The sequence below is a fragment of the Ambystoma mexicanum genome, chromosome 9 (genome assembly GCF_040938575.1).
Source record: "Ambystoma mexicanum isolate Mex_15411 chromosome 9, UKY_AmexF1_1, whole genome shotgun sequence".
NCBI lineage: Eukaryota > Metazoa > Chordata > Amphibia > Caudata > Ambystomatidae > Ambystoma > Ambystoma mexicanum.
Window position 1 is genome coordinate 574812083 of NC_090931.1, and position 27073 is coordinate 574839155.

The 27073-nt window shown below is 48.0% G+C and overlaps 1 protein-coding gene across 1 annotated transcript in view; it reads left to right on the forward strand.

Moving 5' to 3' along the window:
* Positions 1-27073, forward strand: part of LOC138488293 (multidrug and toxin extrusion protein 1-like) — an 832142-nt gene that overhangs the window by 711560 nt on the left and 93509 nt on the right. Inside the window, exon 12 of the mRNA XM_069615176.1 lies at positions 6060-6135. Within this exon, the coding sequence (XP_069471277.1) occupies positions 6060-6135 (76 nt within the window). The remainder of the gene's footprint in view (positions 1-6059; positions 6136-27073) is intronic.

A 27073-nucleotide genomic window follows, 5' to 3' on the forward strand; every position in this document is an offset into this window, starting at 1 on the left:
TGCGCGCAGAGGCGCTTAAAGACCAGGTTTTCAGGGAAGATATGCGGGAGGAAATAGCTAGTTATTTCGATACCAATACTGGCAGCGTTGATTCGGCGGGAACTCTGTGGGAGGCTTTTAAGGTTGTGATGCGAGGGGTGGCGATTGCCAAATCGAAAGGCTTGCAGAATGGGGTCCTGGTTGATTTACAGAGGGCAGAAAGCCAGTTGGAACGGGCGTTGAAGAGCGAGCCCATAGACAACGAGCTGGTGCTTAAACTGCAACAGCAGTGTACGGAACATTGGGGGAGGCTCTGTAACCTAAACTATAAAAAATATATTGAGAGACAACACGCGGGAGGAGACAAAACGGGCCGTCTCCTGGCATGGCTATATAAGAAAGAAACCCCGAGACCCCCGATTAGGACGATTACTAGAGAGGATGGGAAGCAGATAGATACCCAAGAGGGCATAAACGAACAATTTGTGAATTACTATAGGGAATTGTACGGGGATCCGGGTGGCGGTGACCGGGAGGATATGCTGGAGACCCTGCAAGATATTGGGCTGCCCAGGATAAGCACGGAAGAAAGAGAGGAATTAGATGCCCCGATAACATTGGAGGAGTTGGAGGCGGTTGTCCGGCAACTACCCACTAGTAAGACCCCAGGGACGGACGGCCTGCCCAGCGAATTTTACAAAACCTTTGGAGCGGAAGTGCTCCCCCCGATGCTTGATATGCTCAATGAGGCGTTCGAGACGGGGAGGTTGCCGGAATCGCTCAGAGAGGCGGTCATTGTACCGCTCCCTAAGCCCAATAAACCCAGGCATAGTTGTGGGTCGTACAGGCCAGTATCTATGCTGAATCAGGACAGCAAGATACTAACGGCTGTCCTGGCAAACAGACTGCGGAGGGTGATAGGCAAACTGGTACACCCGGACCAAACAGGGTATGTCCCGGGGAGGAATATCACCCAAAACCACAGACGCCTCCACCGGGTGATAGAGATGGGATCCATTAGCGACGGGGAAATGGCGATAGTGTCGTTGGATGCTGTAAAGGCCTTCGATTCGGTTAATTGGGGGTGGCTGCTGACGGCCTTGAGAGAATACGGACTGGGTCCAAGATACGTTAGATGGGCGGAGCTGCTGTATAGTGCTCCACTGGCCAGGGTCCGGACGGGGGCAATCATATCCGAGAGATGGCAACTCAGCAGAGGCACTAGACAGGGGTGTCCTTGGTCCCCGATGCTGTATATCCTGGCCCTGGAACCCCTGGCACTGTACCTGCGGCAGCAGTACGACATTGTGGGTATTGAGATTGGGAGGGAAAAGCATCTGATATCCCTGTATGCGGACGACTTGTTATTGTACCTGAGTCATCCGGAGGAGAATTTACAGTATATCCTGGACGTGATGGGGAGATATGCGAGGTTGTCAGGCATAGCGGTCAACCCCCAGAAGTCGAACATTTTCCCATTGGGCTGCTATACGGGTGTCCCCATAGAGAGGCTGCCGGTGCTACAGGTGCCCTGGGCAGTTAACACGTTTCGTTACCTGGGAATAGATGTCTACCACACGGTAGAGAAAGAACATAAGTGTAACACTGAGATGGCTGTTGAGAAGATACGCGCATGCATGAGTTTCTGGCAGAAGTTGCCCCTGGCGATGATGGGGCGTGGAGCAATGATTAAAATGGTGGTTCTGCCTAGGCTGCTACACTACTTTAGTAACATCCCATATATGATCCCTAAGGGTTTTTTTGCTAAAATAAATGGGGTTTGCAGAGAGTTCCTGTGGCATGGCACTCGAAACAGGGTAGCACTCTGGAAGTTGCAGAACTCTCATGAAAAAGGGGGAGTTAGACTCCCAAACTTTGAGGCTTATTACATAGCGAGCCAACTACAGTTTGTATCCAAATGGCTTTCCGACGAAGAGACCCCAGAACTTAGATTATTCGGGCATGATTGTGCCCCATTTTTCCTGAAGGAAGTCATTTGGTTGCCAGAAACTGTTACGAGAAAGTACCCGGCGATGGTGAGGCTGGGATGGAAGATGTGGAGACGAGCATGCAAACTGATGGGAGACCCACTCCCGTGTTCTCCGCAGATTCCACTAGTTGCCCTGGCGGGGGTAGACGGACAGCTGAGGGGGATTATTAGGACCTATTGGGAATCTGTGGGGTTGGTGACATTGGGTGATGTGTGGCAGGAGGGTGCCATCAGAGCGTTTGAGGAACTTAGCGGGGAGGTTGGATTACATGGAGGCCAATATGTAACATACCACAGATTGGGGAGGAAAATTCGGGAACTATGGCCTGAATTTACCTTGGCAGACGAATCGGAGGTTACGCTGGAAGGGATATACGACACGACGGAAGGGGGACATGAGATCTCTAGGTTGTATGAGATGGTGATGTTGAAGGTTGGGAAGGAATTGACAGGCCTACGATCGGAATGGGAGTGCGAGGTGGGGACCCAGATGGGAGATGGGATGTGGGAACGGGCTCTAAGATACCACAGGAAAGTATCTCGAAATGCCAGACTGCAGCAGGTACAGCTATATGTCACGCACAGAGCGTATATGACCCCACTGCGGATATCCAAATTCCGGAATGCGGGCAGACAGGCGTGCCCTAAATGCGACGAAGAAAATACGGACATGACGCATATGTTCTGGGCATGCCCAGTGATCGAGGGGTTCTGGAGGGAGGTGGCGCGCAAGCTAGGAGAGAAAGGGGTCACGCTTGCCATAGACACCGCCTGGGCATGCCTGCTGGGTGGGTTTTCCAGACCTAGGAAGCAGAAACATGTGTGTAAACTGAAAGACTTGGCGTATGTGCTGGCCAAACGGAGAATAGCCATGGGCTGGAAAAAATGTAGCAAGCCACGGGTTGAGGTGTGGTGGAATGACCTACAGAAATGGGCGGAGGCCGAGACAGCAGTGTGGCAGGAGGCGAGTTGTATGTCTTGGGAGGAGGAACTGGCCTCTTTGATGGCATGGAGGACTTTGATATCTTGCATATTTGGGACAGGGATGGCTTCGGGAGGGTCGGATGACAACGAGGCCCGCTCATGTGCGGCAGATACGGAATGTGACATGGAAACTGGCTCGCGAGGGGGGAGGGATCAGGGAGGTAGTGCGCACTAATGATTAAATGCTTTATTGTAATATTGTTAATTGCACTACGGTTTGGTTTGTATTGTTGTTTGTGTTGAAAAATCAATAAACTTTTTTAAAAAAAAAAAAACATTGTCGGTATCCTGGCAATAGAGCTGCCAGTATACCATCAAATGTTGTTACCGTTGCGGCACCCAGTCCGGCGGTATTGCTGCCGGATTATGGGTACTGGAGGGACAGTGTTAATTCCCATTCATGGAGTCCCATAGGACTCCAAGAGGGGATTTGCCATCATTACGGCACTGGCTATGACGCTGCCGTAATGATGTTTTTTTTTGCCAGTTGGGCGCCTGCTAACCTCCAGCTCAAGGTAACACGGGCACCCCACCTGCAAACCTAAAGCAGTCCGGTCTGGTAAAGTGCCGGTATCCATGAATACCGGCACTTTTTTACCGGACTGGCCGACTTAGAATGCACCCAAACTTTGTTTATTTACACTGTTTTTCTACTTGCAATCATCCTTCGTTTTACTAGCAGAGATTTTGTGACCATCTGCTGGCATTTTAAAGCTTGTGCCCTCAGGCCCATCTGTGAGAACTTCTCACAGTTTCTCCACAAGTGGGTGCAAAGGCCCACTGCCAATCAAGTCAGGACCATGTCCTACTTCAAGCACTGTACCCACTGTGCTGGGAAGACGTCAGAACATGGTGCTGTTTTCTGATTTGCCTGCAATCTCATCACGATGACTTTACTTGCAGGCCTTCAAACAACGGCAACTCACGGTCTTTCCTAAGCTGCATGAGGAGCCCAGGCCAGACTCTCTGCAAACACCAGGCCCTCCAAGGCAGATTTTAGTCCAAGTAATCTCTACTCTCAGAACCAAGTGTGAAGGAAAGATACCACATCAAGCTCTGCTGCTTTGCTCTCTTGACTATGTTGAGGCTGAGCACTCCACCCACTCTGCTTTACCTTCCAAAAGAGACCCACAACTGTCTGGCAATAATATTGGTGATTGATAGGACTTTGCAGGCAGAAGGGAAGATCACTAATGAATATGTGGAGGATACCGTCTTACGGAAAAAAGTATTTTTTGCAATTAAGTACCCTTTCCTCTGCATGCATTCCAATATTATCCATTCCATTCGGGAGGCAATAGGTCCAGTTCTGGTTTTAACTTTGCATTTTTGGGCTTTTAGTCTTGGATTTCACCATTATAAACCCAAGACTGCCTGTCCAGAATGCACAGTTAAAACCAGGACTGGACTAGGGTCTCCCGAATGGAATGGATGTTGGCATGTATGTGTCTCTCCACCGCCATGTGTAATTACATTCTCTCTACTTAGTAACAGAAAAGAGTGGCTGCACTAGGAATTCAGAGTTACTTATTCCCGTATTTTATGTTTCTCTACCCATTTAACTCGCTTTGAGGCAGGGACTGTATGGCTGTATCTTTTCCCTCGAGGTTTCAAGGATGTTTGCCTCCAGATTGTCCGCTTGTCCGTTTGAGTGAAACACATGTCAGGGAGAAAATATGCCCAATGGAATCATGGTCTTAACCCAGTGGCTACTAATCAGGAGTCCTCTTCAGAAATATCAACACATTTGATTTAATTGTCATCCGTAGTTGGCAGTCTTGAGAGAGGGGCCAATAACTGACTGAGCATGGGGTCTCTCCGGGCAGGCCAGAAGAGCACTAGCGATTAGGGCGATTGTGGCCACGCTGATATAGAGAATCTCTTTTTCTTGTGGTTTTAATAGAAAGAATTCCACACGCTAAGCATTGTTTTAGACACTTGTTTTCTTTTCTTTAGACAATCAGAAATTGTGGAATTCAGGCTCTTACCACCAATTGAAGCCCGAATGCTATGCGTCTCCTGCGTTTATTTCCAGCTCTCTAGCCAATCAGCAAGCTTGGAATGGAAGTTCTAACCTCCTGTAAAAGTCGCATTTGAGCCAATCAGGTGGCTGGAACAGTGGGTGAGAATGTACATTCTCTGGCCGCAGTTCCAGCCATCCGAAGCCCTTCGCTGGGTGGCGCCATCTTTTTTTTCTGAGTGTGCAGAGGCAACAGGGAGCATTTCCCTGTTACCTTCCCACCCCTAAAACAAGCCAAACCCCTTTCCTACCCCATCCCTCCCCCACTTACTTGCTGGAACTGAGTTTTGTGCTCAAGTCCCAGAGCTCCACCTGCTCCTGGCCTCCATGGAAAATGGACTCAGTCCCTTTTCCCTATGGCAACGGCCATCTTGGTTTTTTTTTCTTTGGAGATTGGTGTCACTTGCACAGTCAATCTCCAGAGAAAAAGAACTCATTCGCAACCTGGATAAACCACAGGGTGCAAATGGTTTCCCCCCCCAATTTGTGTTTCAGTCATGTCCTGTAACAGTTCTCGCTTGCTCGGACCTACCTAGGCTCGGGCTGGCAGGGCGTTATAGTCCATGTCTGCCCCCCACAGGAGGGTTGAAAGCCATATTCCAATCTTTGCGTTGTGATGTGTACACACTGTGCAAGGACACATGGACAAACTCAGCCACTGAAACCCCACATAGTACAGCCCTCTGATATGGCCTCTAATGCTTCAGTGAGTGCCCATACGCTTTAGTCCTCAATGCGCAAAGTGTAGCAAACGTGTTCACTGATTCACTAACGACAGGTTCCATTCTTTGAAATCATGGGGTGCATGCGTGACGAGGACCATTGCCATTTGAACTCAGCATGGATTTACTTGAAAATGAGGATAAAAGAGAGTGGAGTCATTTAGTGGTCACAGTTGTTCATATGCCACCTCCTCCTAGCACTGAGTGTGTATTAACAGTGCTTTAAGGGTTCTGTGACCTTTAAACACTGAGCACCCCACAAGGAAAAGGTCCTGCTTTTCTGAACACCCACGTTTTTGTAGTTTTTCTGGGACTTTGGTTTATATTAGTGAGTATTACATGTATTGACTTTCTTTTGTTTCAGAGATGTGTGCTTTTGGATCCTGTATCCTGTTAGCAAGTTTGAAGGATGTGGTTGGCTTTATTTTCACATCGGACAGGTAAGTGTTGCACACTACAAGAACAAACTGAACTTAATGGCCGGTGAAGGCAATATAAATTCGTATCTTTAAAAAAAAAAATGAATATGCACGTTTGGTTAAACAAAACCTTTTGCACGAAACACTACAACAAAATACATCGGCATACAACATTATGGGGTAATGATATCACAATATCATCAAATAATCAGCATTATAAAACTCATTAGAACAATACACTAATACATAATAATAATAATATATCATAAATACATTCAGTACAAGATAATAACTCACAATTCATTGCATATTACAAGCAGCAATACAATTCATATCACCATTATTCCTGTTACATAAAACCGCCCAAAACCCCATCTATGAGTCCTTATGACTCTTTTCCAAATATAATATGCAGCACCAGTAGGATTCAGCTGAACAAACTGCAGCCCTAGATTGATCAATGGAAATCATAGACAGGTGACTAACCACAGTCATATAGCCCTTAATATGATAGGGCAACAAAACAGGGCACGCCGTGCGTAAATGCCTAGCTGCTTCTATCTGACACTTACAAAAACAGCATTTTTTCTCCTCATAAGGAATACCAGACCATCCACCAATCAGGGGAGGACTGGGAACTAAAAGTGGCCCTGGAAATAATTACTAGGGACCAAAAGAGGCCCTGGAAACAATTTTCAAAGTGGCCCCATGTGACACATTTTCAGCAAGCCCAATGCTTTTCCTATGAGAAAATTTGGAAATACCACACAAAAGAGGCCCAAGGTGCAGAGGCCCACCGGGAAATCTCTAGAGTTCCCTATAGGCCAGTCCACACCTGCCACCAATATAGCCATTACAGGGGAGAATGTTAAAACCAAGATATAGAATAAAACGTTAAAGACCATAGTTACAAAATGTAATGAGATCATCCCAAGGTTTCCTCCTCTTCATTCGCTGAGTACTATATAGTGCATATGGCTTCTTATGACATAGACTATCGAGATGATGTATTGTGTCCCACACTAACGCTTTACTTTTCAATTCCGCCATCAAATTAGGCTGAGGCTCTTCATGTTCCATGGAAATGGTTAAACTCATTTCCTACAGAAAATATGAACCAGGGTCCTTATATCCTGCAACGAGGGCTAGTATTACTATCATGACAGGCTCCAGCAATAATACACATAAGTGTTTCCTGAGTGTCCTCAGCAGGCATAATCTTTGCATAACGTTTAAAGCAACACATTTTCCCGAGAGTAATGAGTGAGGTAAGCCCAGCTCGCATGTAAGGGCTTCGACCGGTACTGAACAGGTACCCTCAAAACACTCTTCACATTCTCCCTTCTATCTTGTCAAGCCATAATACATGCTTTTCTGCGAGAATTTCCAAAGCATACTGGGCACCTGGTATTACACTGCTTTAATAAATCTACAGGTAGCCTTCAAGCAAGTGACTCCCTCTCTTAGAAAGGAAACTTTTTTTTTATCACATTCCATTTATTAGCAACTTTGCAAGACAGAGCCTTCACATAAAATGATAGAGTGGGTCTATTAGAAATGGAGTTACCAAGATTGAGGTAGGAATCCACCAATTAATAGAACTCAATTCAGCTTCCAACAATAGGGATTCCTGTTGCCTACATTGGTGCCAACGACCATCACTTTAGTCTTCTGAAGATTAATACTAAGGATGTTCCTCGTGGCATAATAAGGGGTCCCTGCAGTCCAATTGGAGGGCTATCGCGAACAAAATTGCCGGCGTAACACTCAAAAGCCTCACATCTCGCAGAGCAATCGGAGTGAGCAGAGTGTTTTGTGTTGTGGACTCTGCTGCCATGTTTTCTGCCGGCGTGAAAATTGAGTACCTTTTCACTTGCTGCTATCCTGGAGGAGTGGCCATCTGCTGCATTTGCCAGCGTAACACTCAAAAGCCTCACATCTGGCAGAGCAAGCGGAGTGAGCAGAGTGTTCTGAGTTCTGTGCATCTGGAGTCTGTAGCAGGAGGAGCATCACACTCACTTTGCGGTAAGCTCATTCTTTCAGTATCCACGGCAGACTTATAGCCCTATCGGCTCCTGACTGTGATCACAAAGCGGAAAGCTTCAGGGCTGGTCATGGTGGGGGGCGCAAAGCGAGTAAAACGGTCAAGTGCAGCCACAAGCTCATGGGAACTCATAGCACCACTTCGGCTGCAACGGCCAAACGTATGCCTATTTCTTTTCCGCCCAATCCAACAGCCCTTTCTCACTTCTGCCCTCCGCCAAATTACAGTAATCCAGCGGGCAGAACAAGGCTGGCGCCGATGGTATTAATACGGATGCCAAGTATTGGCTTTGACCTGTCCAGTGGAAGGAAAGACACTTACCAATAATTCGCCTATCACCTCTGAAGAAGCCAATACAAGTGCAACTTCTCCCTCCCATTCTGCTGCTAAATTGAAATTCTCTCCGTGGAACACATTTCAGTTTGATGTGCTAAAAACAATTATGCACTTAAAGTCTCCCCCTAAAATTACTGATTACTATCCAGCACGCACAGAGTCAAATGTTGCTAAGCCAGACTATGAAACCACGCCCACCCCTTCATCTGTCGATTTTGGTTCTCAGTGGATGTACGAGCTATCTGCCTCGGTCCCCTGCCTGCGTTCCAAATTCATTGAATCTGTTACTATGGTGCTAGTTGGGGGCCAAGGTGCAATCCCTTCTCATTGTGAAGCTAACGCTATGGATACAGAGATTCCACCCACTATTAGGGTCGGTGGGGAAGAGATTCTTGATCTAAATGACTGCAAAGATCTAATATAACTAAGGAGCTGCCTATTTCTGAGCAAAATAGGGTGGCTGTAGCGGTGGAGGTTCATCCTACTATGACTGATCTCAATTTCATTCAAGTGAACCTATGGTTAGTTTATCTCACAACATTGGTCCAGGCCGGATGGCACGTTTTCTTAACTTCTTCAATTAATCTCAGACCAGCAGATGCAGTCAAACTAGCTGCGACTCAGCCTCTATGTTTGGGGTTTTGGAAAACTTGCTTTCTGTTCTTCTTGCTCAGTCGGATGACATTCTGGCTTGGCTTAAGCAACAAGATCCGGCTACTGCATCGCATGCTCGTACATCAAAACTACTGGAGACTACTTTAACAGCCCAATCTGGTAACTTGGTTGTAATTGAGTCCCACCTCGAGCGGTTGATGCCCTCCGACTCTTCTATCCATGTTGTCTCCACTGTGGATAACCAATCGCATGAATCATCTGCAGTTTCTACATCATTATTTGAGGAATCTACTACAACCGGAGACCCAGTTGTTAAACCTGCGCGAAAAAAGGAAGGTTATTTGCCAGGCGAGGCAATATGCTGAAAAAAGCTCTTCCTTTAAAAAGACCTCTGATGCCTTGGACTCAGAAACTCTAAACTCTCCTGATTGCAGGAATGTTTCCCTGTCTTCAGAGGCGTTGGCCCCTCTGCTATAGCACTCTCCACCATTCAAGAGGCCAACCCCAGGGTCTCCAATCCCTCTGCGAACTCTCAAGAAGCGGTCCGCCCTGTTCCTGCATTGCCTAAAGCTACAGCAGAAATGGGAAAAGTTGGCTTTTCAGAAGATGGCTCAGCAAATTCAAACAAAGTTTGCACTGGCAAAGGTAGATGCAGGAACAACTGTGCCATATAGACATCATTTTCTGTCCAGGATCCGCAAGATTCTTGGTGTGATTCCTCTGCAGTGTTCATTAAAAACTCCTCGGTGGTTCACCTAGCCAGTGCAGTCACAACAACGTTTGCCTCCATAGTACTGGTGCCAGGCAATAAGAAAAAAGGGGTTCTCCAAACTAATTGCAAAAACAGAAGATTAGGGCAAGCAATCTCAAGATGTTGTTCCTGTATAAAACTTGAAGCAACTTTTTGCCACTCCTGCCCCCATCACTCATGTACCCCCCCTCTGCATCTACCATCCTGGGTACTGAGGCTGGTGTTGCTAACCTAAGGGTGGCTCAAACCTATGTGGGCCACCTGCCACCCCCATTGGGCACTTTGGATCCTGGTTGCAACACTAAGGAATCTGCAAGTCTCGAAAAGGCTCTTCAGATTAAGAGACTTTTCCGGAAAGAACAAGATGACTACTTAAATCGGGCTCAGGTTTTGGATTTGTTTCATTCCATTCTACTGCTCCCCACTATTGGTAGTCATGACATTAAGACGGTCAAGTGGCACAGCGAGTAGAGCGCCCGCTTTGACACCCGTGCAGAGCCTGTTAACGCAGGTTCGAATCCCGGCGGGGCCAAACTCAGCCTTTCATCCTTCCGAGGTCGATAAATGAGCACCACACACCGTGGGTAATAATAAGCAGCGCTCAGATACCTGAGGGTTTGTAGCGCTATATAAAAGCCTAATTAATTAAGACTGTTTTTCAGTGCAAAGGAGCTGCATTCGTCAAATCTCATGTCTACATTTTCTTGGATACCATGGCAGACTATGCAGCCGAGTTTAGCCAACTATTCTTCAAAATTGGCTACAAATGTCTTGTCTTGAGCTGTAACAAGCCTCCTGCATTGGACTATCGGGGAGGTGGGCCTGGTGGGTATGGGTCTATATCTGGGGCTCTTGACACTGGAAAGTTTATTTCTGCCCGGTGGGTCAATCCTTAGCTCAGACAGACGTGCTCAGAGGTCGCACCTCTGCTCCCATGGGACAGAATGGGGTGGATGGTGGGCCCACTGACTACAGTGAGCATTGGGAATGGCTTGCTGGGCTGGATAGTCAAACAACTTTGAGGGGACCCTAACAGTACCCTTTTTGCTCTTGAACTGGAACACCAGGGGACATTGACAGTTGTATGAGGAGGATAGTCTGTTTGCAGATATTGACTGTTTTAATGCCAATGCATTGCAGGAGACTTGGATGGTGAAACTCTTGCTTTTAGATGGGTGGGCTATCTTACAGAAGCCTGCAATCAAGGGGAGGCTGGGGAGACCCAAGAGTGGCCTAGTTTTGGGTGTTAAAAAGCCTTTGATTCGAATGGATTGTGTCCTCCCATGTATTCCTCATCTTTTGAGACATGTTGTCCACCTTCAGCTGCTTCGGAAAAAAACATTTCGGCAGAGGGGGCTGTGCATCGATGGCATCGACTCAATGTCCCTCGAAGGCATGTATATAACACGCATCACCCATTGGCTTCAGTTCAATTTTTCCACGACAGCTATTGCTTCAAAGAAATACAGCGCGCTTTCTCATCTTGTAACGTCTTTGTTAAAACTTCGACATCGAGATGTCTTCTTCATCGACACTGACGACTCCGAAGTCCAGTTTTAAAAAGTATTGGGATTGCGTATCCAAAATGTCCCTAGCTGATCGCACCGAATCTGTTTGTGGTGCCTTGCAGCAAACCATGACACCTCCGACTGCTACAAGTGCCAGTCAATGACTAGAAAGGCCTGGAGAGAACAGAAGGGGAAGCTGATGGTAGGCAAAGTCTCCAAAAATCCCCTACCCGATCTGTGAACCCTTTGACTGATGAATCGAGAGGCGACTCTCCTCGGAGGAAGAAGGCCAAGTGATCCAGGTCGAGGAGTGGCTCACACCACTCTTCTTCATCATTGAAGAAGTTGAAGAGAAGGCAACGTACGTCACTTTCATCGACTTCTTCGTCAGACACTTCCCCAGAAAGAGTTGCATGTCCAACTTAGAAATCCACTCCGGCTGAGTGGGAGGCCTTCAGAGCTGAAATGCTTAACATTTTCGAAAAGCAAAAAGACATGCTCCTACTGCGCCTTTGGAAGAAGCTGGGAAGGAAAGGTCTCGCCCTAAGTCTTGAATGCCCTCAAGCCTGGGACAATGGCCCGATCCGCATTGTGAGTCTCCGAGGCCTCGATCCGATGTTACATCGAAGGATCATTCGAACCATAAACACAAGTCGAGGTCGTGGTCGTCAATGCCCTCAAGTCGATCTGTTCCTGACCGAGCCAACCGGATGTAAGAACTGTATTGCTCCAGGGAATTTCCCCCAAGAGGAGCTCTAGGAGGCGCGTTCATAGTGGACTGGGAATTTCCACTCCTGTACGCGTTTCCTCCAGTCCCCGTCATTCCTCAAGTGATTCTAATTGCCCCAGATTGGGCCAGCAGGACGTGGTACCCGGACCTTCTGGACGTGTCCATCTGTCCTTGGATGCGTCTTCGACAAAGAGAGGACCTTCTCTCGCGAGAGGAGGGTCGGGTTCTCCATCCAGAGCTCAAACCACTCAATCTTTACGCTTGGTTTCTGAAAGGCTGAGATGCAAGGATTGGGACCTCCCGGATGATGTAATGGAGGTTTTGCTTTCGGCCAGAAGGCCAACAACAAAGTCTCTGTACTGTTGCCTTTGGAATAAATGCTGCAACTAGTGCAGAGAAAAGAATGTAGATCCATTTACGAATAAAACACCAGATGTTTTGTTCTTTCTATTAAAGGCTACTTGGTGGCGCTGTCTATCCTTAAGCGCTCGCCAAAGGAATGTTCTTACCGATGTGTTCCCACCATCTCCGTTCCAGGTTCCAGTCTGGGGCCTTAATTTGGTTCTAAAATTACTAATGTGTGCAACTTTTGAACCTCTACACTCATGTCCCTTAAGGTTGTTAACCTTTAGAAACATTTTATTGGTAGCTCTAACATCAGCTCGTAGAGTAAGCGAGTTGCAGGCACTTTCGTCCAGGCCACCCTTTACCATCTTCCACAATGTTAGGCTTGTGCTGAGGGTCAAACCTTCGTTTTTGCCAAAATTAATTTCTGATTTCCTATAAAATTGTTCTACCTTCTTTCTATCCCCCACCACATGCTGGCAAGGAGGAGGAAAGACTACATAGGTTAGACCCCTGTAGAGCGTTAAGCTTTTATATATCTAGAATGTCAAAACGACGCATTGATGACCAACCTTTCATTGGCTGTATGGGTCATAAACTGGGTCAGGATATCTCTAAGCAGACCTTGTCCAGATGAATCATTCTGGCCATTTCAGAATGCTACAGGTTGGCAGGAAAAGAACCTCGGGAATATTTAAGGGCCCATTCCACCAGGTACATGCCTACCTCTACAGCCCTGCAAAGGGGCATGCCAATTAAGAACATTTGTGAAGCGGCAATGTGGTCTAGCATCCACACTTTCGCAAAGCATTATTGCCTGGAATCTTCCCTCTGTAAGGATGGTACCTTTGGTAAGGCAGTCCTAAACTCGGTCCATAAAAATATATGAAATCAAATTCTACGCCCTCCTCCAAATCAAATACTGCTGTGGGAGTCTGTCAAAAGATGAGGAATACATTGGAGGACACAATCCATTGGAACAACAAGTTACTTACCCCTGGTAACGTTATTTCGATTGGATGTTACTCCCATGTATTCCTCATCGCCCTACCATCCTACCCCTCAGTAGAATTTCCGGTGCTATTACAGCTTACGTTCCATCAAGGCTGAGTACGGTCACTCCTGTGTTTTGCAGGAATTTCTTCTGTTAAAGACGGATAAAACAAAACTGAAGCCAACGGGCGATGCGCATGCTATATATGCCTTTGATTACATCATCCTCGACGGAGGCCTGCGAGGGACATTGAGTTGACGCCATCGATGCACAGCGCCCTCTGTTGAATTTATTTTTTCCGAAGCAACCGAAGCTGGACAACATGTGTCAAAAGATGAGGAATATGTGGGAGGAACATCCAATCGAAAGAATGTTACCAGCTGTAAGTAACTTGTTCTTCTGCCTGAGTTTTTCTGCGATTCTGATGAGCATGCTAGAGGGCAGAGTCTCTCTTAGGAACCAAACTGGGACCAAGGAAATTCTATTTGTCAATAACTAAGATCCCCCCTATGTTGGGTCTCATGATGCAGTATTACATGTTTTCGAGGGGTGGCTTGATTCTGTGTCTTCTGTCTCCCTGACAGTCCTAAGTGGAGAATACAACTCTTGAATACCCAGCAACCCCTTAATGGAGGATGGGATTAACTAATCTCAATCTTCAGGACTAGCGTATGAGTCCAATCTTGACCATACTTGCCCCGTGGCATTGACTGGGCGACTCTCGTTTATTCTAGTTTTTTTTTTATGCTGAATGACGCTCGGCCATCTGACTGTCCCCTCCCGCCCCTCCCCCTAGCCCCGATTCACTAGGTCCACTCTTACTAGCTCTAGCATCATTGATTATGCATTTGTGGCTCATAATCCCTCATTGATAATGGATATGGTTATGATTCCTCGTATGGAGGGTGATCACTCCCCTATTATCTTGAGCCTTAACGCTGAGAAGCCTACATTTGAAGACTGAACAACTGGGACAGTCTCGGTTAATAACGCCCTGGCACACGTTGTATGGAATTCTTCTAATATTAAAGCTGCTCGGGTGACGACTCGCAGGGTGTTTGCTGATTTTAGTCCTACAGGGTCTACTTCTTCTCTAGTCGGGGACTAAGTTCAGGGCCTTCTGACTTTAGAAAAATACGAGGAGAGCCCGATTTTGATCTGTGACGTAATTTCCCTTCATATTCAGGGAAATAACCGGAGGGCCTCTGGGGTCAACAAAAAGCATACTGATGCTTTTGATAAATCTATCAGGGACTTAAATCGATCTATCCATAGAGAGCTGCGCCACTTGGCTCTCTCTGTCCGGATCAAGGCCAATTCACAATTTGCAGGCAGCTGATTAAGGCAAGTTGCACTAGGTGGTACAGACTTCATTGTCTGTCAAGATAATGTCAGAAGTGGAGATACCTGGTGTCAACCACTCTAACAAATGACACAAAGACATTCTGGCAGATAATTAATGGACATAAACAAACTTGTTCAGATATTAATGGAGTATATGAGCTGGAATGGACAACTTAAATCTCTTACTTGAGACCTCCTCACCTTCCCTATTCGCTGTGTGGGAATTAGAGAAAACTAGGTCTTGAGGCTAATAAGCATCAGCAAGCCCTCCAGGGTCCCTGGCCCAGATGGACTCTACAGTTTACTGATTAGGTCTGATGTGCCCTTGTGGTCTAAGGTCCTTCATCAACTCTTTTGCTGTATTGCTGTCACCCAGGTTCTTCCTTGTTTCTGGCATGACAGCATTTTGTTCCAGTTTTTGAAAAAGGCTCCCACGCCAACCCAAGAAATTACTGTCTTCTGGCAATGTTAGATGTTCCCTCTAAAGTCTTTGCTAGGGTCCTCCTTGACGAACTACCCAGTTGGACCGAAGCCAAAAATATAATCCTGTTGAACCAAACTGGATTTAGAAAGGGCTTCTCCACCTCTGTCAATGCCCTCGCTATCATCACTATCGTGCAACAGTCCTGGCAGATTCTCAAGAGACCAGTCTATGCAGCATTTGTAGATTACAGTGCTGCATTTGACACAGTAGACCATGCAAGACTTTGGGGGAAGCTAGCCAGTTGGGGGATTCCAGCAGGCTTATCAAAAATGATAATAATGCAGCACAAAGTGACTTGTGTTAAGGTTCGGCTGGAGGAAATGGGGGTACTTCCGGGTGGATTCACACCAAAATGGGTCTCAAGCAAGGTTGCATTCTGGCCTCTTTGTTATTTTGTCTTTATCTATCTGACATGGGAAATGCCCCAGCAGACCCGAAGAGCATTTCACCTAAACTAGGGGACCTAATAGTGTTGTGGATGGGGGTATGTTGATGATATTGTCATCCTTGATCTTACTGTTCGGGTCTCCAAACTACGCTGGACAACCTGGATTCCTATTCAGCACTGAACTTTCTTAGAGTGAACATCTCCAAAACAAAGCTCATGGTGTTCGATTCTCACTCTAAATGAGCGTTCGAGACGATTGGAATCTGAGCGGAGTCTCAATTGAAGTTGTAACCCAGTTTGTTTATCTTTGGGATAGTATTGGATCACAAACTGCGGAGCGCTCCTAAACAAACTTAAAGTGCGCTCTGCTCAAACCTTAGGAGCAAAATGTTATTTTGCCATCAAGGGAGGAGGTTATTCAGTGGCTTCACTTGTCAACTTGCATACTATGAAAATTGCCCCTATAATCAGTTATGCTGCAGAGGTGTGGGCCTTGGGTTCTTTGGGCGTGGTTTACAAGCTTGAAACTGGAATCTTAAAGAGGTTACTTGGTCTTCCATATTTTGTTTTCTCTGAAATGTTCCACTTTGGACTACTTCCCATCCGAGAGCACATTACATTGAATTGTCAGACTCTCTACTGGAAGCTAGCACATGCACAGAGGAATACACCTATTGGGTGCCTATTTTAGGTGTTTACCAACAAACTTTATTTTATGAATCGTCCACTATGGGAACCATTAAGCAGCTTGCTGCCCGATGGATTAAGACCCCCCAGGGTGACCCCTTGATGGTGGGACTTATACACTTTCAAAAATCCATGAACATATCTCTAGAGAGTTTTATTCATGATCAATTGATTACCACCTTGGCATAGAAGTCTACATCAGAAGGGCTTTTCCCGTACATATTAGATAGGCCGGTGGTTCCCCCTTATATTCGCCATTTTATTGGGAACCATTATGTTTGGGACTGTCTGCGTTTAAAATTCAACGCACTAAAAACCTTGGAGATCGTTGGGGGATGGCACAAAATTAACAAAAGTGACTGTGTCGCTTTTGTGGTGAGCCAAAGGTGGAATCAGTTCAGCACCTTCTTTATGAATGTATAGCTTTGGACGAATTTCGTGCTTCTGCACACAAGGCATATGGGCTTGATCCACATGTCTCCTTGGCTCTGCTTTGGGACATTTTTATGACTGGAACCCACGAGGGCTGCATTATCTTTTTTTTCTAAAATGGGGAGAGATGTGTATGAAGTCATTTTAATTTTGGAGAAGTGAATTTATATTTGGTTTTCCTTCTCGTCTCATAAATGTTGGGTTTTGGTTGTTATGAACTGATGAATTGAAGATGATGTAAATGTATTCAAGGTTATTCATTTAACTGTATGATACTAAATAAAAAATACAAAAAAATGAAAAAAGTTTATTTGTTCTGGCTAACAGCACGGCATCTTCTGCATACATGAGGATGGGAATGCACCTGCCTCCCTTATGTGGCATGTCTTGGGCCACCCCTTCCAAATGCTCCGCAAATGCATTCTGATATACATTAGAGAGCAGCAGTGTTAAGACACACCCCAGTCTGACACCCTGCCTTGTCCTGATGCCCTCTCATAACTCACGCTTGTGCCATATTTTTTTTTTAAACTTTTGTTTATTGGCAGGAAGTCAAGACAGGTACAGCATGGATAGCATGTAGGAAAGCGAACATCATGACAGCACATAAATGCATTACATCACAACTAGTATCAACAGCACATACCAGCGGGGGGGATATTGTGGAGTAGCTAGGATGGGACGTGCCTCATGTTTAGTCCGGTTGGGCAGTTGAGGGGGCGGAGGACCATTCAACCCCGTCCTTATTGTTTAAGTAACTGCAAAATTCCGAATTTTGCCACTCTATGCGGCGTGTAATAAAGCCTATTGAGGAGTTTGTATTGCATGCAGCGGAACCTGGCATTGAGTGAGACTTTGCGCGTATGTGCACACATTTTGCTCCACATTGCGTCGGTGATCTCCGTGTCCAGTTCCTCCGCCCATGTTTGACGTGAGTCTGGGGACATATTCCCCAGTTTGTCCAGCTGCATTTTATACAAGGAGGATATTATACCCCTACAGCCTGAGGAGTTAGCTATGTACTGGAGTTCAGGGGAGTCTGGAGGCTCATCTGGGAAGGAGGGCCACATTGCCCGTACCGCTGCTCTCAGCCTGTAGTATTGCAATAGGTCTAGCGCTGAGCTGGGGTGTCCTGAGCGCCATGTTTGGGGGGTGATAAATGTGCCATCGCGGTAGAGATCTGTTAGGGCCCGATATCCCAGGCCCTCCCACCGCCGAGAGAGAAGTCGATCATATGTAGGCGGGAGGCCAGGAAATTGCCATAGGGGGAGCCACTTGTAATACGGGCGCTGCTCCCGAGTGGAGGAGAGGATGTCGTTCCATGCCCTAATCGTGGTGGCCACTGGGTCCGATGGGGCATCAGCACGGTATGTATAGTGTAATAGTAAAGTCATGGCGTGGGTGCCGTCACCAGCCATTTTCTCTAGTTTGACATGTGGGGGCGGATTTGGGTGTGTGTACCAGAGGGTGGCGTGTTGGGCCTGTGCCGCATTCCAGTAGAGAGTCAAATCGGGGGCAGTGAAGCCCCCTCTTTCGTAAGGCAGGGCCATATGTAGCCACTTCTTGCGGACTGCTCCGGAGTGCCATAGGAATTGAGCAAACGCTGTATGAAGGTTCTTGAAGTACTGCTTGCCGGGCCATACTGGCACGTTGGCGAATATGTAAAGGAGCTTGGGTACCGCGATCATTTTAATTAGGGAGAGTCTGCCCGCCAGGGATAGCGGCAGGTTGCGCCACTTAAGCATCTTGGATTCAATGAGCTGAGCCGCGGCTGCGTAGTTGTCTGCCAACAGGGAGGTTTTAGCTAATGACACTTGCACCCCGAGGTATTTAATTCCGCCCGGGGACCAGCGCAGGGGGAACTCACAGGACGGCTGCTGAGTTGTTTTAGTTAGGGGGAAGATTTCGGATTTGGAGTAGTTTATAGTAAAGCCCGAGTACGTTCCTATTTTGGTTATGTCGCGAATGATAGGGTCCAGGTGTGTGGAGGGCTGTCTGACGTAGAGGAGTACATCGTCCGCATATAATGAGATGATTTCTGGTGAATCCTGCAAGCGTACGCCCTTCCGAGTGTGTCGGTTCCGAACGTGATCGGCCATGGGTTCAATGGACAGCGCAAAGAGGATGGGGGAGAACGGGCAGCCCTGGCGTGTACCTCTGTGTAATTCGAAGGGGGAGGAGGGGACGGAGTTGATGAGGACCCTAGCCGATGGTCTCGTGTATAGCAGCTTTATATAGGAGATCATGTTCGGGCCTATCCCCATTTTCTCCAGCACAGCCCATAGGTATTGCCATGAGACCATGTCAAATGCCTTTTGGGCATCTAATGTGACTGCCACTGCGTCGGCATTTGGATCAATTCTGGACAGGACATTAAAGAGGCGCCGGATGTTGAGTGCCGTGGAGCGACCAGGGACGAATCCGCTTTGGTCGGCATGGACCAAGTGGGGCATGGACGGGAGAAACCTATTGGCAATTATTTTGGCAAAAATCTTCGTGTCGGTGTTGATAAGCGTCAGGGGTCTATAGGAGCTACATTCGTCTGGGGGTTTCCCGGGCTTGGGGAGGACGGTGATTAATGCTTCTCTTAGAGAGGGAGGAAGGGTGAGTGTGCGGAGTGATTCTGTCCAGACCCCGTGCAGTATGGGCGCTAGTATGGCAACATGCTCTTGGTAGAACTCAGCTGTGAGCCCATCAGGACCAGGGGCCTTGCCCTTCGGAAGATCTGAGATTACCCGAACTATCTCCTCTAGGGAGAACGGGGCGTCAAGGAGTTCTTTGGTGTTTTGGGAGATCAGGGTCATAGGGATAGACTCCAATAGGTCATCTAAGTCACGGGTTGAGTGCGCCGGCTGGGGTCCATATAAGTTGGCGTAAAAGCCAGTAAAAGTGTTGAGGATGGCCCGGTCCGACCAGTGCCTCACGCCCTTCTCGTCAATAACACTATCGATCCGGGTCCTACCCCCCTCCGATCGCACCAGCTTAGCAAGGGTCCTGCCCGGCCTATCACCTTCACCATACCTTCGGGCCGCGACGGGGCGGGCATAGTATCTCACCTCACTCAGGGCATGTACTTCAAATTGTTCCAACTCCGTTCTAATCTTCACTAGGGTTGCAGGCGCTGGATTAGAGGCGTAATCTCTTTCTAGGTTTTTAAGCTTAGTTTCGGAGTCGTTCAGCGCCTGCCTTATGGCCTTGAGGACCCCTGCCTCCCTGGAGATGCACATTCCCCTGATATAAACTTTGAATGCCTCCCACCTGGTCCCCTCGGGCGTGTCGTAGGCGCTGTTGTTTTCGAAAAACAAGGCTATGTCCGCAAGAATCTCAGCCTTAAAGACTATATCTGACAAGGCGTCGGATTTGAAGCGCCACGCAGGGCGGGCTTCAGGGGCTCTACCAAGTTGAATCTGTAGGAGCACTGGGGAGTGATCGGAGAGCATACGCGGAAGGATCCTGACATCCGAGACCCTGCCCATGCGGTCACCCGACAGGAGGAATAGATCTATCCTCGAGGAGCTATCGTGCACCGTAGAGTAAAAGGTGTAGTCCCTCTCCTGGGGGTGGAGGGTCCTCCAGACATCGAGCAAGTTTAGGGAGCCCATATGAGTTTGAAGCCGTTTAGCAGCACGGGACATGGGTCTGCGGGCAGTGGCCGTCCTGTCCAAGGTCGTATCAAGTATGAGGTTCATGTCTCCGCCCCATATGATAGGGACATCAATATATTTCATGAGAATGGCCGATATCGTGTCTATAAACTCCGGGGAGTCAATGTTGGGGGCATACGAGTTTACAAGCAGGCATTCATCGCTAGCCAAGGTACAGTGCAGAATCACATATCTACCTTCTGGGTCGATGTGGGATGTGTGAAGTGTGAACGCAACAGCCTTGTGTATTAGGGTAAGTACCCCCCTGGACTGGGTGGAATATTGAGTGTAGTATCTGTTTGGGCCCCAGTTCTGTGCGAGGTTCGATGACAGGAGTTTCTGAGCGTGAGTCTCCTGCAATAGGAGCACTTTGATCCCATGTCGCTGCGCGTACGCCGTTATCCTACGAGACTTAGTGAAGTTGGTCAGACCCCGTACATTCCAGGTCAACACTCTAGTGGCCATACCAGGGAGTCACGGGACATCCCAAGTGCGGGATCTGACTACAATACCCACCAGTAGCGCTAAAATGAAGCAGATCCACCACCCTGCCGCGCCCGTCAAGACCATCCTGCCTTTTTGAGTAAAACAAACCCCAACTATCCCCCCCCCTCCCTCACCGCCCAGTAACAACTAGCAGTGCTTCGACACCCGCCCTCAAAACAACCTGCGTGCCATCCCCAACTCGGCAACGCCAAAAACATAGCCCAACCGGGGCTTGGTGACATAACCCTTGCCTTAAGCGGCATTGCAGCTGCAGTGGGGGCTGCTGCTGCCGTCTAGTCCACCATTGTGCGATCATTGCATGATAAAGCATCGTTACAGTATACAATATTTCCCGACCAGTACGGCGGGGGTTACAAGCAGGAGGATAAACCATATTGTTCGAAATAGCAAGGACGAAATCAGGGCCAGCGACGACAGTGAATAACATTGCGGCCCAGCTCACGGTCCTCATGTCCAGATTTTGGGGCCGGGGACCCAAGATGCAAGCAGACATCTCCCGGAGGAGATGGGATGTTGGATATAGGGCCATGGGGCCGAGGCGGGCCACCCAGAAGAGAGTCAGGGGTGGGCCAGCACCAGTTCACGGATGAGCAGTCCTCGGTAGCCCCGAACACAAGAGGTTCATCTGGGAGCACAGGGGTGGCAGCCTCAGTCCTCACCGATTGGTTCCTCCGGGGGGTGTGGCAGTGGGATCTGTGCTTCTATAAACTTAACCGCTTCGTCAGGGACCGTAAAGAAATAGCTCTTGTTGCGGTGGATGAATTTCATACGGGCAGGGAAAAGCATAGAGTATTCAATTTTCCTTTCTCTGAGCATCTTCTTCACCCCGCCAAATCGGCGCCTCTCCATTTGTACTCCCACCGAAAAGTCCGGGAAGATCCTGACGATTTGTGATTCAAGTCTTAGCTCCCCTTTCTCTCTGGCCAGTCGGAGTATGTGGTCCCTGTCTTTGTAGCTCAGTAGCTTTGCAATGATCGGTCTGGGGAAGTCGCCTGGCTTAGGCCGGGGCGCCAGGGAGCGGTGCGCTCTCTCGACTGTAAAGAATGGTGAAAACTCAGGATTGCCAAGGAGATCCCTGATGAGCTGTTTTACCGCCAGTTCCATGCGACCCTTTAGTGCAGACTCGGGAACCCCCACAATGCGAATGTTGTTCCGCCGAGATCTAGATTCTAAGTCGTCATTCTTGGCCTTGACCTGTTTCATATCGTGGACGAGCTCGGTGACTGTGTTTTGGAGAGTATGAATATTGTCCTCGCTGGCCCCTATCCTCTGTTCCGTTTCAGTGATCCTGGTCCCGTGTTGGTCAACCTTAGCCCGTAGGAAGGCCACGCTAGCATTGATGTCGTCCAGCTTTTCGTGGAAGGATGCGAAGTTTTTCGCCATGGACTCCATCAAGGTGGTCAGGTCCGGGTGCGGAGGGTCCAGGGGGGGCTCACTATCCTCCCGTGGCGAGGGGGAGGACGCCGGGTCCGCCCTGAGCGCCGCTTTGGCGAATTTGTCCATGGCGCCCACTTTATTAGCACCCCGTGCTCTGCTGGACATGGCAAGGTAGGGGATCCCGTCCGCCCGGCCGAGTTAAGGGTGGGATGTCCCGTGGAGGGTGGCAGCTGGTCAGCGGCAGCAGATTGTGGGTGTTGTGGGACCAGAGAGCTGAGTGGTGCGGCGACTGGGCAGAGAGTGCGGGATATGGTGGTGGCAAGGTGGCGTAGTCCTGAGCGGGCGGCAAACAGATGAGCGGGGCACTGTGCACTCCGGTGGCGCCGCAAGGTTAACCAGCCAGCCGCTGAAGCCAGGAGCGGCAGCTCGCAGTGAGATGTGTGGCTAGGGCGTGGGAGTGGGCCCAGTTCCAGCGGGAAGGCGAGGTATAGGGGGGGGCGTAGAGGTCCCAGCTCATGTGTGGAGAGCCCCACAGCGGGCGACGTGGGCGCACCGTCAGGGTGCGAGCGGCTGATGATGTGGGGTTCGCACCCAAGGAAGCAGAGGAGGGGGGGCCTCCAGCGTAGCGCTCAGCACCCACCTTCCAGCCCGTAGGTGGGCGAGACCGTTGTGTCGTCAGGAGATGTCAGGGGATCAGGGCTGGTGGCGGTGGTCATCCGGTGGCGTGATCTTCGTGGTTCCGGGGAGGCGGGAGGGGCGACCCCCAAGGCGCCTCCGAGGCGGCGTCGCCGGCAGTTCCCCCGGTGGACCGCCCGAGGCCGCAGGCGGTAGCGGTGCAGCCCACAGGGCCCTAGGGATCAGGCCGGGAGGCGGCGCCCGCGTGGGGGGGGCAGGGGCCCGCCGGCCGCAGCACACAGGCAGGCCAGTCGCCCCAGCTCCAGCCAGTGATCGGCCCACAGGCGCTCCGGCGAACAGTCTCCGCGGCAGGGGAGGTTTCAGGCGGCCACGGACGGCGGCACACAGGTGACCGGTGCCGGGGTGCCACGAGAGCCGGCGGTCGCATCAGCCGCGGCGAGGCCGCGGGGGAGGCCGCTCTTCAGTGGCGGCCGCGCGGTCCACAGGCACCGATTCAGCCCGGGATTTCGGGTGCGTGCAGAGGACGGTTCCTGCAGCAAAATCGCTGCAATTTCTGTAGCTGCCGGCCCGTATCAGCGCCGATGCGAGAAGGATTCAGGTGGACTGTGACGGAGCTCCCGAGCTAAGCAGCCATTTTCCTCGGCAGCTCAACAGCGCCCCCCCACTTGTGCCATATTTTAACGTAGTTTTGGTATCCAAATGGAGTTGCATCAAAATGTCACACCAATGCGTGGTAAATCCATGCTGCAACAAATGTTGAAGAGTGTATATCGATTCACAAAGTCAAATCAAAGATCAAGCCTCTATGCCCATGGGTTGCAGCGCGCTATACAAATACTAAAATAAAATAAAATAAAATAAATGCCAAGGTCACATCCATAAAGGCTAAATGTACCTGGCCCCCCACACAACCTGACAATTAACAAATGAAGTTTTTGGCATTGTAATTTGGTTCCCGAGATATTCGCTTAACCCATACTGTGCATCAGCCTAGAGTGCCATACCAGATAGCCATTCCACCAGTCTAGTGTGAATACCCTTATCAATAATTTGGATGAGGTGTTCAAAAAATGAGATTGGCTTATACAAAGATGCCACAAAAGTGAGGTTTTGAATGAATCTGAACCACTAGCATTACTCTGGGCAACATTCCAGACCACTGTTTTTTAGCATGTCTGCGCCATTGCAAAAGGGGTCCAGCCTTATGCAAATCAGTCAGGTACTGCCATCAATGGTAGCAGCCCAGCACGAATTGCTATGCCAGGTCCCCTCTGCACGGAAACACAAGCAACCTCAGACATGTTTTGGCCTTGCTGGGCCTCCTCAGTTGAACTTGGTTCCCTATGGCGCAGCACGCAAGGGACCCACTTATGGGCATACCCTCTCACATAGAGACACAAACTATAACCACAACAGTGATGGATGGAAGGTTTTGAATTAATCTGAACCACTGGCATTGCTCTGGGCAACTTTCCACAGCACTGTTTTTTAGTCTGTCTGCCCGTCTATTCAAAGATGCCGCCTGTCCCTTTTCATATATAAAGGAACAATTGTGATTTTACACAAACTGGGAGAAATTGTACCTAAGATCAAAATGTTGTAAAAAACTGGTCAGAACCTGTTTCCAAAGGGCTGTTAAATATGTCAATAAATCTGCATGAACACCATTCGGGCCGAGAGGTTTATGGAAACGCTGCTTCCTCAGTACAGGTTCCAGCTCATTAACAGTAATAAATGATGAACTCAATTAGCAATATCCTTTCACACCTTCACATTGTTTGTGTAGCCTGGATGATGGGGATCTGGTTATTTTCAATGTAGAGAGATGGAAAATGGGTTAGCCAGTCTTCCGGCATTACAAATGTTGGTGGTGAGTAACGATCCGGCCTTACCGACCACTCCGCTATTCAAGGTGCAATAATCTTTAAATTCGATTTAGTCAAGATTGAGTGACACAGACTGACAGGTCTCCATCATGGTCCACTGGCCTGATTTTGATGACTTTGCATAAAGGATCCTTGGCTACCTTACAAGCTCTACTAAACCACTAGTCTGTTTTCCTGCTGCCACTCCCTGAGTGGTTAGTCTTCCTAGATAAGAACCCTGTGCCTTTCAATGAAAATGTTCAAAGGCTTCATTGCTCACCCCACAAAATACTCATGTGAAGAGATACCCATAGTGTTAACAATGCTACTATGCAACACTCTCTCATTCCGACTTGACAATTTGATCTTCCTAATGTTACTCGTATCAATATATTTTAGCGCTTTATCAACAGCTATTTCCATCTTCACTAATAGATGAGGGTGATTCTTATCATTAACCCTTGAAGTTCTTAACAAGACGCCATTACTCTAAATTCACCACTATACAATCAATAGTGAATCTCGAGCTCCCATTTGTACATGTATAACTACCTGGTTGGTCAGAAACTCTCTTTGTTTTTAAGGCAGACTGATTGGATGTTTCAGACCACATTCAGTGTTTAACCTCGTAAACATTTAGGTGCACCAAAACAAAAATAGCAAGGTCATTTCTGTCATGACTTCATTAAGATCTAACAGCCTACACTGAGCAGCTAGTATATCCTGTGTGAAGGCATCATGAAGCAAGACACAGACAACAGATTCACTTTTCTAAACAACAATGATTTATTTATTTTAAATGTCAAGATGGAGAAAGGCCTAACTTGCCCTAAGCTAAGGTGGTATTTCTCTACCTAAATAAAGCTAAGGATAGTCTGTGTCATTAAGTTCAACTAAAAAGTCTGTCTGTGTCCAAAACATGTACGTGCCTCACAACTAAAGATATATGATGTGTAGGGATGTCAGCTTCCCCTTCCCCAAGTTCAACACAGTTCCAAAAGGCCTCAGGGTTCGTTTCTCCAAGTTCAACAAATTCACAAAGTCTCTGTGTTCCCTTCCCCAAGAAGGCTGCTCTTCCATCTTCAAAACTACAATCGGTTCAAATCTCTTGGCTTTCAATAATATGTCTAGTTCAACTGTGTAACCATTCAGGCTTTTCAATAGTTCAAACAGATAGCTCCCTTTCTTCAATCACTTCAGCACTTATACAAAACAGCTTCTGTATCTTGACTTTCCTTGATTCTTTCCAAGTAGGGACTACTCGGTCTAGGCGCTGTTGTCAGACAACACGGTGCACCCATTACAGGTCACGCAACCGATAACCCTTGGCACTTTTTGATGCTCTTGGCTTTCCTGCCAACACAGGTTTTCTCTCTAAACCTGTGTCATTAATCAACAGTCACTTCAGTTTCTCCTTGGTAGTTTCTTGGCTTTGCCACAACATGCATTTCACAAAACTCACTCTGTGGTGTTCATCCTTTTCCACCAACTTGCTTTCACATTGTCCATTAATGTTCATCACTTGCTTTTCAATTGGTTCATAAGTCCTCACAACTGTCTTTCACTTTGTTCATAAATGCTCATTAATTGTTTTCACTGCGTTCAAAAAGGCATATCTATTGCTTTCCACTCGTGCTGTGTTTTTACATGCTTTTCATATCTTTTCTTTAGTTCGGGATTCAGTAATACTTGTTGCATTTAAGTACTTTGCAGCTTGTTTGGTATTCAAAATTCTTCAATGCAGTCTCCAAACCCAACTATTATAAGTTTCAGTTCGATCTGCATTTTCATATGTCCAATGGTGTGAATGAATGGAAGTGTACATAACTCCTAGTAGTCTCTTCCTCATCTCAGTCTTAAAGAATATGATTGTGGGACAGTTGGTGTGTTTGAAAGAGGTAAAGACTGACAATAACCTATGAAGGCAGGGGGAGGGTAGTGTTCATTCTGACAAGGGAAAGGGGGATACCATGCCTCACCCAAATACATCCTCTCCACACTCCCCAAGGTCCTTCCACCAGGTGATCCTCCCTGGCATATCCATCCCCAGGGTCAGGATCCAAGAGTGATGGCCTTTCCCTGGCCACCTGAGAGGAAGATGCAGCAGGAGTAGACGGGAGGATGCCTTCAGGTTCCTCACACCTGTGATAGCTGGATCATCACGCATCCATATTAGGTTTCCTGAAGTGACATGATAATTGAAATCCATCCAATACTTGTTCACCATTTTACAAATTCTGGCTCTGACTGTAAGCCATTCACATCAAGATTG